This window comes from Marmota flaviventris, chromosome X (genome assembly GCF_047511675.1).
Source record: "Marmota flaviventris isolate mMarFla1 chromosome X, mMarFla1.hap1, whole genome shotgun sequence".
Taxonomy (NCBI): Eukaryota; Metazoa; Chordata; class Mammalia; order Rodentia; family Sciuridae; genus Marmota; species Marmota flaviventris.
Genome location: NC_092518.1, coordinates 63,496,093 through 63,513,365, shown reverse-complemented (window position 1 = coordinate 63,513,365; position 17,273 = coordinate 63,496,093). Strand labels below are relative to the sequence as shown.

At 35.3% G+C, this 17,273-nt stretch overlaps 1 protein-coding gene across 5 annotated transcripts in view; it reads right to left on the bottom strand.

Moving 5' to 3' along the window:
- Positions 1-17,273, bottom strand: part of LOC114093112 (vascular endothelial growth factor receptor kdr-like) — a 295,863-nt gene that overhangs the window by 149,520 nt on the left and 129,070 nt on the right. For all 5 annotated transcript variants that reach the window (XM_071606114.1, XM_071606116.1, XM_071606118.1 and 2 more), the window contains 2 exons: positions 15,839-15,959; positions 12,324-12,432 (listed from right to left, as the gene is read on the bottom strand). In XM_071606114.1, the coding sequence (XP_071462215.1) occupies positions 12,324-12,432; positions 15,839-15,959 (230 nt within the window). The remainder of the gene's footprint in view (positions 1-12,323; positions 12,433-15,838; positions 15,960-17,273) is intronic.

Here is a 17,273-nt window from a genome sequence, read left to right as displayed (position 1 = left end):
TCCTTAGCATCATGTAAAATAGATAGATAGATAGATAGATAGATAGATAGATAGATAGATAGATAGAGGTATTGTATCCAACTATTACTAAAAACCTATATATAAAAATATAAATGCACCGAAATGAATCTCCACATTGTGTACAACCACAAGATTGGGATCTAATTAGAATAAGATATACTCCATGTTTGTATAAATATGTCAAAATATACTCCACTGTCATGTATAACTAAAAAGAACAAACAAAAATATCTGAGTTTCATTTTAAATGCTAATGGCAGAGAACACTTTGCCCACACACTAGGCACAGCACTAAATTACTTCTCAGGTGGGTATGGGAGAGTTTTATGATATTTATATGTAAGGTTCCTATTATGAAGAGATAACACATGAAGTTTCTTGACTGACATGACAAGGTAGAACAGTTTCCTTGACTACAAGTGTCTTCACTACTCCATTATTATCACAAGAGTACCAAACACTCTAAATGTCTGCAATTAGAGATTGTTAATATATGTATTGTCCAATTTACAATGTGTATGTACAGCCATGATCTCAAGTTAATTCTCATAAAAAAACTGATACAAGTAATATTATCAACTTCTTTTCAATGATGAGAAAAACTACTCAATAATTGAAATAAACAACACTGATACCCCAAGTACATTGGTTTTATTTTGTATTTTTGCCTTTAATGCCACCCCTTCAATGATGAGCTGTTATTCTGAAATTCACACTGGAGAGAGTTTTTTTTTTTTTTTAATTAATACAAAATATCTGTAGAAAAAGACAATTACCCCTAGGTAAGAAGTAGTACAGAAGCTCTAAAACACTCACCAGTTTACTGCAGATGTTATCTGGGAATAAATAAAATGGCTCTGCTGGGAGCCATTAGCCAAGTAGGTATGACAATTTCCTTGCCAGCGTACCCCATGTTACTTAGTGGAAGGACTCGTGGAAATAGGACATTTTGCAGTGACATTGCATGTAGGTGACCTTGCTCAAGGACCAAGGCGGATCCGGGTTTAGGGTGTTCCCGGTTTAGGATGATCTGAGTTTAGGGCATTCCCGGTTTAGGACAATCTGGGTTTAGGGTGGTTCCAGGTTTAAGATTATTCCTGCTGGGAATAGGGCGTATCCTGCTGCCTGAGTTCCCCTTGAGTTCTCATGGGATTCAGACAGTATTTTTTGGGAGACAGAAGCCCAGTGGGGGTGGATTTGGGCAGAGAACGTGGATTTCCCCAGAACGTGATTGTAGACGGCTGGTGTGAGTTCGGGAATAAAGAGTTGCTGTTTGAATCTACAAGCTGTGTGGTGGCTCGTGATTGTGTGCCCATCCAGACTGCGGCATGGCTCCATCAAAATTAAACTCTGAATACCCAGGTTTTGCCTTGGAGAGGATAATATGCAAATCCAATTTTAATCTTTTTTTGTGTTTGCTTGCATATATAATTGTTATAAATTGTAAATAAATAGTTAATTACCATTCCAATACCCTTTCCCCCAAGATATGCATTGCTATTCACATATAATGCACATACACACTCACAAATTTACACATTTTATTTTAAACAAATGTCCACAGTATGGAGACACTAATTGTTGAGTGAAATCTACTGGTGATTATGATCCAGACCTATATGTTTCCAGCCATTGTACTAGTGTGTAGGAGTCAAAAGAAACTGAAGGTCACCTTGTAGTCAAAGCTTTGATTACTAAATAATGATTAAAGAAACCTTCCTTGTCACATCACTTCTTTGGGCTATTTACAAAACTTCAACCTCCCCAAGATCTGCTTAATATTCTTTCTACCAATACTTACCTTGGTAAAGTCTACTTCTTGATCAGTCACAGAATTGATATTCTTGATTGCTGAATATGGCTGATCAGTTGAGCCAACAGTTCCTAAATCTAGTTCATTTAGCAATTTAACTTCATTGCCATGGACACTAGCATCAAGTTGTTAATGCAGAAGGCTCAGTCAGGCTTGTGTGAATCATTGCTGGGTATGTGATAACTGTCCCAATTTCCCTAGTTTCTCTTTGTTCCCATGATATACTCTCACTTTGGAGTTATTTTATTCTCAATGGAAAGTCAGAGTTTCCATTTACCACACTGCCAGTTGCCTTTGGGACATTTCTCAGCTGAAGATACAACTAGTATGCCAACATTTTAATAACTAAATAGACAAGCAACCAAAAATGACATAATATTTTTCCCCACAGACCAATACTTCCTTGAACTTTTCTCTCATGAAAGATAACTTTTGCCTATCATAAAGGATTATAATCTCAAAATTACCTTTGATTCTTTTCCTCACGTCCCACATTCCTCCTCCCATCAGTTACCTAGTGTTGTTTACAATTTTTTTCAATAATTTTCATTTTACTCTTCTTCTTAGTTTCCACTATGCAGCCTCCTCAGTCTGCAAAGGCAATATCTTATGTCTGGACAATTAAAATGTTTCCCTAATGAGGCTTCCCTCTTCCATTATCACTATATTCCAAACTGATCTCCACTGTCAAGTTCATTCATCTTCCTAAACCACAGCTTTTATCACAAACCCCTCTCCAAAGCCTTCAAGCAATAGGGCTGCCTCCAGGTGAGGGATTTTGTTGTTTTTGTTCTGGGGATTAGACCCATGGTGGGGCACTTGACCACTGAGCTACATCCCCAGCCTTTGTTTATTATTACTCTAAGTTTCTTAGGGCCTAACTGAGTTACTAATATTGGCCTTGAGCTTGCAATACTCCTGCTATAGCCTCCTGAGCCATTTTGATTCTGATGACGTTTATATATCTCACTCAAGTATTCAAAGTGAGGCCCTCTCTAGCTTCAGTTTCCCTCTCAAGCTAAGTTCTCCAGCTGTCCACAAATATTTCCCCCCATGTTCAACTGTTCCACTTTTCCCATACATATGTCACATTTGCTACACGTAATCTTTCATGGCTAGGTTAAAAGTTCCCCGTCATGTTGGGCACACTGATGCCCACCTATAATTACAGCAACTCTGGAGCCTGAGGCAGGAGGTTTACAAGTTCAAAAGCAGCTTCAGAAGCTTAGCAAGGCCCATCAGTAACTTGCAAGACTCTGTCTAAAAATAAAATAATAATAATAGCAAGAGATGGGGATGTGGCTTACTGGTTAATTACACCTGGGTTTGATTCTCAGTACAAACAAAAGTTACCCTTATATAGATGTCTTATGGCTACCCAATTTAAAGTGGGTTTCCCCATTCCACCTCAGTATTCTCTTTCTCATTTACCTATCACATAACTATGAATGTTTATTCATTGATTTTTTTTATCTGTTTGTTCTTTCCACCATTAGAATGTAATTATATCAGGGAAAGTACCAAAAAAAGTAATAGTCAATGCTTTATTTCTAACATTTCACAGAGTTACTGTTATGTCATAGCTAAATAAACATCTATAGAATGAATGATTATTGATTTATTAATTCCAGTATGTACACCTGCTCAAATCAACCTCTTTCCTTTAAATGTCTTTTCTCAATTCTCTGATTTTTTGAATCATCCATCTATATAACTCTGTGTCTGTTTTGGTGGAGCTACTTTTGGCTATGCCTTCATAAAATATGTTCTCCATTCTCTATGATAATATCATCTGACATTATACAAATTGTGGCTTGATGTATATGTTGCATATTTATCTTTCGTCTATCATCAATTAGATTGTAAGAGGCTTGAGTATATCTTATGAAGAACAGAATGGCAAAAATATTAATTGATTGTACTTCACAAATTTAGGACACTCACATACCCTGACTTTATATTCTTATAAATACTCCTGAGACTTGTTTATGACTGTCCATCTGTCTCACTAAGTAGCTCATCTTCATTGCTTGAATTTAGTAATACCATCTTGGCTAACATGGAACACTCATTAACCACTGAATGATGTGTTAAGATGCTGTGAGTAATTACTACCTTTTCTGTAATGCAGTTCAAAATACCATATTGATGGGGAAATAAATACAGACCACTGGAGGATGAATTTAATATAGCTATGGTTACTGGAAATTTCATAGTCAGGCTACAAAAGATCATAAGTTCTCAGTAATGTGCATAGCCTTCTTTCATACCAGGGTGTATTATATAATTCCTGACATATATTTTCATGTGTCAAGTCTTGAGATATAAAAAAAACCTTTCCTTTCCAATTTGGATAACCCTTTATTTAATTATTTTCCTAATTTCTGTAAGAAGGATATCAATATTATGCTAAATAAAAGTGTTAGAAAAGGGCATAAGCTTACAACTTTTTTACCATTCATTATGATATTAGCTATGAGACTGTCATTCATGGCCTTTGTTGTTCAGGTGTGTTCTTTCTATGCCTGATATGTTAAGAGTTTTTAATCACAAAGTGATGGAAGATTTTTAATTTTTTTTTTTATATTCCCCAATGATTTCTTGATCTCTTGGTATCTGTTGTAATGTCTGTCCCATTTTTCGCCTTCAATTTTATTTATTGGATTCTCTCTATCTATCTTTATTTGTTCTGTTTAGATGTACATGACAGTAGAGTGTATTTTGAAATATCATACATACATGGAGTTTTCTGTATCTATTGACACAATCATATTCTTGTCCTTCATTTTGCTAATGTGCTGTACCACCTACATTCATTTGTGTATGCTGAACCAGCATTGTATTCCTGACATATAACTTATCTCTGTTTTCAGGCAACATAGTTTTATTCTTAAAGAATATACCCTAACAAAAACTTATAAACAAATGCAGTAAAGTTGTAGGATACAAAACCACCTTACTAAAATCAAATCAACAGTGTTTATACCTATCAATAATGGACTAGCTGGAAAAATCAAGAAAACAATCCCTTTTACCATTGCTGCAAAAAAATGCTTGGGGAAAAATTTAACCAAGGATGTGAAAGAATACTACAATCAAAACTAAAAATCACTGATGAAATAATTGAAGAGGATATAAAAATAGAAAGATACCCCATGCTCATGGATTGGAACAATTAATTTTGTTAAAATGTGTATACTACCAAAGTGATTGACAAATTCATTGCAATCCCTATAGAATCCAAATGAGGTATTCACAAACATAGAAAAATCATTCTAAAATTTTCATGGAAAGAAAAAAGACTTCAAATAGCCAAAGCAATCTTTAGCAAGAATAACAAAACTGGAGGTATCACAATATCTAACATCAAAACATAGTATTGTTATAGTAAACAAAATAGTATGGTAATATCATAAAAACAGACACATCAGCCAATAGAACAGAACAGAGAACCCCAAAATAACTCCACATTTTCATAGCCAACTGAATTTCAACAGAAGCTCCAAGAATATAGGTTGGAAAAGGATAGTCTCTTCAATTAATGGTGCTGGGAAAAGCAAATATCCATATGTAGAAGAATGAAACTAGATCCCATGTCTTCACCACCTATAAAATCTGACTCAAAATGGCGAAAAAAAAAAAAAGACTTACATACAGTACCCCAAACCATAAAAGTACAAGAAAAAAATACATGGCAAATGCTATATCATACTGGTCTGGTGGGAGATACTTTGGATATGACTCTAAAAGCACAGGAAATAATAAGAAAAATTGAGAAATTGGAAGTAAGATGGTGGTTAAGTGAGATATTCCAGTAATTATGTACCTATATAGAAACCTATTCCCATACCAAATTACTTTCACAGGATTTAATAAGACCACTTGAGAAAACTCAGTGCCTGATTTTCATATAATAACAATTATAATTATAATAATAAAAATATTCACTGAAAAGGCAGGAAGAAAAGATGTCTATATCATGCCTTCCCCAACTCCAAGCAACTCAGTGAAGAGACACCTCTTGCTTTGGAGAGGGAGAAGGAATTAACCATGGCCTTAGACTTCAAAACCAATACCAGGCCTTCCACAATGAAATTAGTGCCAAGGAAATCTCCACAGCTATTTCACTAGTCAATACCCACAAACTGAGCCCTTGGACTCTACTTTATATAGGCATCTAAGGGACAACTTCTATCATCTTTCCCCAAAGTTCAACAATAAGACTCCACTCACTGAAGAGTAGGATAGAGAAATCAACACTGAACTTAGCTTTGGTGTTCAGTGCTGGCAAACACTGTGAGACCCAATACAATATGGAGACCACAGTCCCCTATACCCAGGCCAGTGCTCAAGAATGAGCCTCTAGGCCTGTCTCATCACCAGGAAGAGACCTAGACCCCAGTGGAGAAGATTCATGTTTTGAACTGCATTACCACTAGCCATGGCATGGGCCTGTCATTTACCCAGAGACGGTGCAGATCCTTGTGCAGTAAGACTCAAGTAAATCCCACCTAATCAATAACCTGGGTGGCCAAGGGACAGTTGCTGCCACCCCTCCCCTAAACACTGGCACTACAATAAGAAGGTAAACCCCTCCCACCAAGGGTTAGGCCATGAAAGTGAGCACAGGACTGTGTCTTGGCAATGAGTGCAAGGAGACTGATCCTTAACAATGTGAATATCCTAATGGTCCTTGTTCCCAGCCTATTCCTGGACCTGACCCAGTGTCAGGTAAAAATGCATATGCTAAGAGCCATAGCCAAGTAGTATGATGCATGGCATTTTTGGTTGAAAGGTGACACCAGCAAGTCATTGAGATGATATGATTATGTTAAGATCTGCATTCATATGGATATTAGACCCCTGCTGTCCACCTAGGCCTGCTACGGGACTCCTGGAGAGTTCCCATTGGTTGGGGAAGTGCGGTAGGAGGGAATTCCCGAGGAGGGATTTCCTGTTGCCAGCCGGAAGAACGCTGCGTGTGTGGGTCAGCATATATCCCCCCCCCCCCCCCCCCCCCCCCCCCCGGAGTGTAAGGGGCATTGGCGGGGAGTTTCAAAATAAAGTTTGTTCCTGTTTGAGTGGCTCGTGATTTTGTGCCCAGCCAGACTGCGGCATGCATAGACCTCATTGATTGAATTTTCCTTCCAGTCAGCAACAACCATGGCTCATTGGAGTGGTCCTAGGCCATAAGTCTACCTCAGCAATGGGAAACAAATATCACTGAGGATGTTGGTCCTGCCCACGTACTGTACTGGTCTCAGCAGGCTATGGTCTCTCAGTGTGACACAGCATTGTAGCATTGCTTGCCATAAGACAGCCCACATAATTCTTCCATCAACTCCAAACAGCTTAACATTTTGAGGGAAAGGTAGATAAGTGCCAATTTGTTGTACAGAAAACTCTAAGGTGAGGCCCACAACCAAGCAAATCAAATAGTACCTGACTACATACCAGTGACCATGGGTAAGGTCTCTGGGACTACTCTAGATTCAGGTGGAATCTTGTGAGGATGGATTACCCATTTTAAACACAACCTCATTCATTCTGAATACACCAATTGCAGATTTCAGAAAAACCTGGGCTTTGATCTCCATCTAGTGTTCAAATAGTGACAGGACACCAATAGTGGATATAGGGTGCAATTGGTTGGTTGCTGAAATAAGAAAAGGTCCACAGATTCAGAAAAAAAAAAAAAAAAAAGGCTGACTTCTTAGAATTTCTGGAATGACAAGCACAAAGCCATACTATAAGTATGGATGTTCATCAAAAGGCCTGCAATGGGACCATCATATCACCCAGCTATATCACTTGTCAGTATCTAAAAGAATGAAAGTCACCATACTTTATTGATGCATGCATAATATGTTCACAACAATGCAATTCATAACAGCCAAGTTATTGAAAGAGACAACATATCTGTCAACAAATGAATGGATAAAGAAAATTTTATATATATATATATATATATATATATATATATATATATATATATCAGTTTTACTCAGCCATTAAGAAGACAAATATGTCATTTACAGGAAAATCATGGAGACAATAATGTTAAGTGACGTAAGCGAAAATCAAAAACTCCAGAATCATATTTTCTTTCATATGTGGAAGCTAGAGACACAAAATTTTTAAAAATAACTCATGAAAATGGAATGGAAACCAGTAATATAAAGGAAAGGGACTGAGGAGGAGGGAAGAGGGGAAGTGAAAGGAAGGGGCAATACTGCAGAATGAAATTGAACAAATTGTGTTATGTGAATGTATGTATACATCACAATGAATCTCACTATTATATATAATTCAACAATAAAAAATGTTAAAGGTCAAATTATAAGTGCTAAAATAAATACTTAATCCTTCAATATGCAGATGATGTAGTATGCCAATATGAATCAACATCTTCACCTACTAACAAAATAAGGCATCAAAAACTAATGATACAAAACCAAATACCTGCAAACTCTCAAAAGGAGAATTGAAAATAGCTGTTCAAAGGAAATTCAACAAATTTCTAGAACAGACTTAGAAAAAATGACTCAATACTCTAAAAGAGAAACTTAACAATTTGAAGTAATTTTTTAAAAATCATACAAATTGTTATGTTTAAAACTATACCAAATAAATGCAAGGTGCAGTGGTGTACACCTGTAATCCCAGCAGCTTGGGAGGCTAAGGCAGGAGGATTGTGAATTCAAAGTCAGCCTGAGCAAAAGAAAGGCACTAAGCAACTCAGTGATACCCTGTCTCTAAATAAAATACAAAAAGGGCTGGGGATGTGGCTCAGCGGTAGAGTGCCCCTGAGTTCAATCTATGATACAAAAAAAAAAAATTATACCAAACAAAATTAAAACATGGGTTGAAGGCATCGATAGTAGAACAGATCAAACAGAAGAATTAGCTCAAAGGCAGGCAATTTGAAAATAGAGGAGTAAAAGGACAAAAGAATGAAAAGGAATGGGGAAATAATGTGGGTATATTATGATAACATTAAAAGAGAAGAGAAAATATTTTATTCATTGATGTTCAAGTAGGACTTGAGAATATCAACAGAAAATTTCTCAAACCCAGATAAGGATAATAATATCCAGGCATAGGAAAGTCAAAAGACAAGAATGTTCAGAAAAAATGAACTCTTGTATACTACTGGTGGAAATTTAAGTTAGTACAGCATTTATAGATAACAGTATAGATGTTCCTCAAAAACCCCACAGATCTACCATATAATGCAGCTATGCCACTTCTGGGTATATATCCAAAGGAAATGAAATCAACATACCAAAGAGATATCTGAATGGTCTTGTTTATTATTCTGGCATTATTCACCATAACTAAGATATGGAATTAGCCTAGGGGTCTATGAACAGAAAAATGGATACATATACATTTTGTATACAGACACAACCACAGAGAATGAAATCCTGTTATTTCAGCAAACTAGATGAAACTGGACATTTTGTTAAGTAAAATAAGGTGGATACAGAAAGACAAGTACAGCATGGTCTACTTAATATGTGTGAACTAAAAATAAATTAACCTGAAAGTAGAATATTTATTACTAGGGACTTGGAAGGGTATATCCAGGGGATTGGTGAAAAAGAGTGGTTGGATTTGATTAGTGCACATCACAAGCATATTTGAAAATTCCACAGTGAACTCCATTTACATAGAATTATTACAATTAATAAAAAGAATAAAAATATATTTGTATATCCCCACAAAAAGAAAGATGTCTGATGCATAAACAAAATCTTTCAGCCTTTTTCTAGGAACAGTTCAGAAAAAAAAAATAAACATAAGCATAACAATCTCTAAGTCTTGGCAAGAGTTCTTGAGAAATGACTAAAAATCATCATCGGTTTTCATGGAAAAGAGAATTGAGGGAAGGGTTGAATGAAATTACTGGTAAATTCAATGTATTGGAAGCATGGTTAGTGGAGTTTGAAGAAAAAAGTGAATTGTTTTTGGCAGTCCCCACACTTGGCACTCTGGCCTTACACCTTTCACAGCAATAAGTTCTACACTCAGGTATGCTAAAAATTCCTTTCTATGCCTATCTCATGATAAAGCATAAGGCATGAAACCTTATCATACAATTATGTGCAATAATTGTTCAATAAAATAATATTGAACAGTTCAGCTTTGACCTAGCCAAGATACAAAGGACCCAAGAAATGTATGCTTTTCTATCTTTGGCTACGGGTATTAAGAGAGGAAAAGAACCACTCTGAGACAGAGTTGTTACAGCAGTGGTCATCAGAGAGAAATTTGTCAAAAGAAATTGGACTCTTTTGGACAGATGACAAGCCCATAAGACTTATGCTTTCATTCATCAAGGCACTCTTTCTCATACTGCTTGTGATAAAAGAAGATTCCTATGCAGGCCATACCAAATTTCTCTATATGGTATGGTTGTTATTCTGTATTTGGGTATATACTGTCAAAAGCTATTGTGTCTAGCTTCACTCCATTCTAGCTATATTACACTTGTACTTCAGAAATTTCACCTATAAAATGGGGATAATTGTGTTTGCTTAATAGAATTGTGGTGAGAATTACTTTTGTTAAACCATGTAAATCACATAGTAGAGTACCTGGCACAGTGTAAGTGCCTAGTGAATTTTAGCTGCCACTATTGTTGTTGTTGTTGTTATACTTTACCAGTTGCCATGGTATACAGGACAGTATCACTGATCTGATGTTTCCAGAATGCCTTCAGAAGCCCTTGTTTTGGGGATGGTGTGAGCCACTGAGTTCCCAGAAGCTATCTGCAGTAGCATCTATCTATGCCAGTAAATTATTCATTGTTTCATTCTCCAACTCCTCCCTATAGCTTTTGTTCAAGCTCTCATCTGAATAAAACTTTTTAGTCATAGCAATTCTTCACATCTGATGTATCAATGTTAGTTAGATATGGAACACCCTGCTTTTTGATGTGAGGCCTCAGCCCAGTGCCAGGAAAGATAATTGGAAGTAAAGTTGACTTCAAAAAGTAAAGATTTTCATCAACATTCCAGACAGCATGTTTGTTCCATTTGCTTTCTACTCTTCATCCTTGAAGTTTCACATAATTCTTTCATTATTCAAATGGTAAACACAATTGTGATTCTCATTATATATCACTAACTAGTGGTAAGAAGTATTAAGTTCTCTAAAGTTCACTTCAGAATTTGCTCTCCTAGCCAGCCACCTTACTTCCATCTTGGTATGATAAGGCTTTCTTGTAGTCCTCATACCTGACCTGCTCACATTTTTCCTTCTTTTCTAAATTCTATCACATGCCTTTTCATTAGCCCATAGGAACAAAATAAGACAGGAGTATAGCACATAGAGAAAAATACATACTGATCTTCCAACATGATTCTATGCCAACCACTGTGCTACACAGACTATATATATTCTCATTATTTCTCACTGTTAGAGATTATGTGCATAATAATGAGCATCTGTTTAGGAGCTCCTATATGATAGAATCTTTAATAGATATTATCTCACTAATCATCATTCCTCCTGCATTAACTCTCTAGAATGGATGCAATCACTCTCACTTTGTGGATGAGAAAACAAGATCAAGGAGCTGAAGTGACTTGCTCAACATCGTACAATTTCTCAGAAAATAAGAGACAAAGCTTAAAAATAGGCTGACCCATCTGATTCTAAAATCTATGTTCACCTTCTCCAAATGAATAGCTAAGTAAATGGCCTAAGAAATTATTCAACCGTGTGTCAAATATTTGAATGATTTATAATTAATTATAATGCTTTCAGTTTTAAAGAATAATTGCTTAAGACACTGAAGAAAATTACAAATAAATTTTCAATAAACAATAATCTACTTAAGTTCTATGCTATTAATTTTTGATTCTTAAAATGGCATAGAACTTAAGTAGATGTTACCTAACTTTTACATGCTTTTCTATGCAACCAAAGTCAGTAGAGCCTATCCAACTGACATACAGGATACATAGTCAGGAAAAAGCCACCCTATAAAACTGGTAGAGAGAACTTATCTGGCAGATGAACAAATATTAATTTAGGGACACATGAAGCATGTAAAACTAAGGTAACATCTACTTAAGTTCTATGCCATTTTAAGAATCAAAAATTAAGCTTTGGTTCTCATCATTTATCATCTAGATTATTAATTTCAAAAGTTTCTGAAAGAAGCAAATTAGATAATGATTTGAAGAGAGTTGGGCAAGTATAAATTACCTTAATACACAAAAGGAAACCATATTAATCAGACTCAGACTAAGGCTGGTGTTAAAAGGCTGGTGTTAAAGGGACTCAATATATTGCCTTCCCCCAATGTATTTTCATTTCAGCAGGATTCTACTTTAATCCTAAACAATGAATTTTCAATGATATATTATCAGGCATCTTGTCTGGTGTGTAGTTGAGCTAACCATGAAAAGTCACATTTCCCAGCCACATCGAATCAAATCACAGAGGACAGCTTTATCTTATCAAGTTCAAAGTTTACCTGAGACAAAGAACTGTATGCTTCTCTCATCAATGCCAACCTTGTTTACAGCTATGCAGTAATATATACCAGAAATATTGCTGGTCAGTATGGTCAGTGAGCTCAGGGTCTTAAAGAGAGAAAAAGAAATTCATTAATCACAGTTATAAGATAAGGTAGCAATTAGTGCTCATCACTAAATATTTCTGACTCTTTTCCCTTCCAGAAAAATAGTAAGAATTCCCATTCTGGCTCCTTCGTGATTAAATGAGGCTGTGTGACTTATTCTGGCCAATGATTTGAAAGTGGTAATGCTGTGTGTCTCTTCTAAACTGGAACATTTATTTTGTATTGCAAAACCCTCCATAGCTTTTGGCTTCTGGCATGATGATTATCAATATTTGAGCAGCCTGTATCCCTATAGGGTTAAAATAAAAATGTAATGTGTCAGCCTGTATCCCTAAAGAGTTAAAATTTTTAAAAAGCCTTCCTGCAGATATAAATATTTATAATTTTAAACCAGATTTTGGAAGCATTTACTATCACTGTACAACCTAGGCTATCCTGACTGATGCATGAGGCTATATAGGAAGTGGTATATATTTATTTATTCACTAATACATTTGACAAACATTCTAGTCAAGGTCTTCTTTGAGTATGGATCTCTTAGGAAGATATTAGAAATAGGATAATATCCAATTTCAAGAGGAAATCAAAACAACTTATAGAGTCATTCACAAGAATACCATACAGGAATTAACAATATTGCAACAAAGTACATTAAGTTTCAAAAAACAACAACTAACATTTTAATAAAACATTTTACAATGTGCTGGAGACAATGGTAAGTATTTTACATATACTCTCTCTTTTTATTTTATAAACAACTCTATAGGACAAAAACCAGATATGGACAGGAAAATCACATTGAATTAGAGAGCTGCCTCACAGCCATCAGTTCAATCCCACAACCCCTGAAGTTTGAGATATCGAGACATTCCCAGACATTTACCAATATAGATTACAGCAGGAAAAGATACACGGATTCTACACTAAAGTTCCAACCTGCAACCAAAGTCAGTAGAGCCTATCCAACTGACATCCAGGATACATAGTCAATAAAAAGCCACCCTATAAAACTGGTAGAGAGAACTGATCTGGCATATGAACAAATATTAATTTAGGGACACATGAAGCATGTAAAAGTAAGGTAACATGATCTCCAAAGGAATATAAGAAATGTCTAGAAAGAAGCTGTATCAAAAGAGATTAAAATATTGATATAACTTTGTGAAGCCAGTGGACATTTGTCTGTCTTCATCTTACTTGAGCACTTAATTGCATTCAATAGAATCAGTCATTCCCTCCATGACACAATTCTCTCTCTTTATTTCCAGGAAACCATTTCCCTAATTTGCTTGCTACATCATTGACCATTCTTCTATCTGCTTTCATGGATCCTCCCTCTTAGTTTGACTTATACATGATGAAGGACCCAGAACTCAGACCTGGCTTCCATATGCTTTCCTTAGCTCACCAAGTTCCATGCCATTAAAATCTTCAATAAAACAAGACTTCACATTTCATATATCCAGTCTTACTATTATCAGAGCTCCTGATATTTACAATTTCCTTCTTGACATAATTTCTTAGATAAGACCAACACATCTAAAATTGAGCCCTTGATTCAACCTCCCATTAATGAAAATATGCTATTCCCTTACTCTTTCCCATATCAGTCACTGGAAGCAACCAACTGGCATGACAAAAATCTAGGAATACTTGATATTTTTTTTTATTTCCCTCCCCTATCTTCACAGCTTACCAATCCACAAAAAACTTCAAAACATCAAAAATCTTCTTATTTCTGTCAATGCTACAACAATTCTAGTATCAACAGTTGTCACTCTTACCAAGACCATAAAAAAGACTTCTGATTTCTGCATCCTCTCTTGCCTCCTTCAAAGAAAATAGAGCTTCCAAGCAAATAACACAGCAGAGTAAGCTCATTAAAAATTCATCGAGCCATGTTTCTCAAAATCACTAGACAGCTTCCCTATGTGCTAAGGATGAAATATAAAATATTCACTATTCCTTCAAGGCCTTATATTATCAAGTCCACGTCTGTTATCAGACTTCAATTATTTTTACTGTCTCCTTTACTTATCATGTTTTAGCCACACTGGATTTTTTTTAATGTTACTCAAATGTACAAAAGTCTTTATGGCCTCAAGGCCTTAAAAAAATGGCTAGACATAAACTGTACAATATGGTGGTGAAAAGTCACAAGTGCTGAGTACTTAAAATGTTGCTACTCCAAATTGATATGTTCTTTAATTATAGAATATACACAAGGATTTCAAAGACTTAGTATGACAAAAATATTGAAAAATACCTCATGAATATTTTATGCTATTTTAATTGAAATAATATTTTAGATATGCTGGGTAAATATATCATCAAAATTAATTTCATCTGTTTATTATTACTTTGCATAATGTAGCTACCAGAAAAATTCAGAATTTATTTGTAGCCCACATTATATTTCTATTGAACAGAACTAGCCTAGCCCAGAGCATACTTTGTTACATGAATGTCTCCTTATCTTTTAAGTATGAAATTAAATGTTTCTTCTTCATAAAGTCTTTCTCTGTCAAAGTAGCTATTTTTAATCCAAAGTAGGTTCTACTCTCTGTTATGCTCGATTTTTCTTCATAAAATTTTTAATAACTTGTATTTTTAAAATATTGACCCACGGTTTTTATCCACATCCCATTATACACAATAAGCTCCATGAAAATGAAAGAGATGTCTGCTTTATATTTATCACCATCCCAGGTATAGTAACAGTTTGATGAATGAATGAATGAATACATACATACATTTTACTGATTTTGAAACTAAGATCCAGAGAGGGTAAGTGAATTGCTTAAATTTACACAGTTAGTGAGTAACTGATGGAACCAAGATTCCAACACAAATCTTCTGGGTCCCAATCTGATGAATTTTCCATCATACGGCATTGCCATCCTTGGCAGATTCATCAATATTACAATTTATGGTTTTTTTCCCATCTTCCATCATGCTTTATCCTTCACCTCTCTCATTGCATTAAACAAAGATCTCACAGCACCAAGGTTAACTGGCTGTGAGTGCTGTTATATATTTGATCCTTAGGACCATTAAAACCCTTCCACGGTCCCCTTAACACAATTCAACCTGAGACTCCAGAAACCAAGATGAGCAAGGGCTATCAGAAAACTCTTATTTCAAGCACATTTTTACTACTTTCATGACCTTGGGACATAAAAGGAGCTGACTAAAGAGAAGCTTTATAAGAAAGAAAGCTACATCCTAATTATAATAACAATATTTATTTTTATAAGCTATAAGCTTTTTTATAATCAGTATAATTTTCAACCATACCCTAGCCCCTAGGCATTTCTGGAAATTAATATCAGTGCCTGAAGAATAGACTTACTTTATTGAGGTTTTAAGATCACTTCTACCACAGTAACTTTCAATCATCTACCTACCTTGGTCTTTTCTCCATGTGTCAATACCATTTCCTCAATGGAAAGGATCCTGTTGCTCAAAGGGAAGTCACTTTTCAAAGTCTCTTTGGAAAGATATATACGTTTGCCCCGTTCCCTACAACTGGTAAAGAAAGAGATGGCATTTTCAGTCTTTTCACCACAAATGGTACAAGGTATATCAAGCACTTCAGAGAGTACATTCTATTAATCAGGGAAGGACTTTTACCAGAGAATCCTCACAAGTCTCCTTTATTATTGAATAAAATAATTTGAATCTCATCTAAGTTAAATGCAAATAAAGCAATGATTTGGTGCTATTTTTTAATATATTGTTTAAGATTTATATGTTGTAAACTAAATATCCAATGCAACAGTGCTAAGTGGTGGGACCTTTAATAGAAAATGATTAAGTGATGCTCTCATGAATTGATTGAAATCATTACCATGGTAGCAGTATTATGATAAACGCAAGACCTGCTCTAACTTGCTCTTTCATTCTTTTTCCCTTCCCCCTTCTGCTACATTTCAGTGCTGCACTAAGGCCCTCACCAGGTTCCAGAGCCATACTTCTGAAAGTTCTAACTTGTATATTCATGAGTTGAATGAAATTCTACTGCTTATAAATTACTTAGTCTCTAATATTCTTTTCTAGACACACACAGAAAGACAGAGATAGAGAGATGGAGAGACAGAGAGATAGTTCGAAATTAGAAGATAATAGAAGATATTATGTTCATGAAAGTCCTTTCTGAGGAAGTGGCTTTTGAGTAGAGTTCTGAAAGAAATATAAACCATGAAGATTTCTCAGGGAAAACAATTTTAAGTGGAGTAAATAGCTATTTCAAATGTACTGATCTGGAAGCATACCTTAAGTGTTGAAAAAACAAAAGGTCCATATATGTCATTTGAAGAAAAATGGATGGATCTCATGAGAATAATGGAGCTAGATAAGCCAGAGTCACAAAGTCAAAGACCATTAATTCTCTCTCATGAGTGGAAGCTACAGAGAAAAGAGACCTCATGAAAATAGAAGGGAGACTAGTAGAGTTGAGGAAGAAGAAAAGGTGGAGGGAAGAGGGAAGGGAAATATGAGCTACTGGAGAATGAAACTGAATTATGTATATGTATGAATATGTCACAATGAATCTGAGTATTATGTATAATCATAATATACCAATAAAAATAAATTTCAGTTAGCTCAGTTACCTTTTGAGAACATTAGAGAAAACAGGAATTTGTGAATCCAATTTCAACAAAAATCTTTGTGTATCTGGTAGCTGGGATTAAAAATTCATAATGTAAAAAAAAGAATAAAAAAGGTCCATTTAGTTGAAATTTAGCTGAGCTCAAAATTTGAGTATTTTTCTACTTTCTTGTTTCTAGACTATAGTAGAATATGAAGCCATTTGAGATTCTCCTTTACTTTTACCTCCTT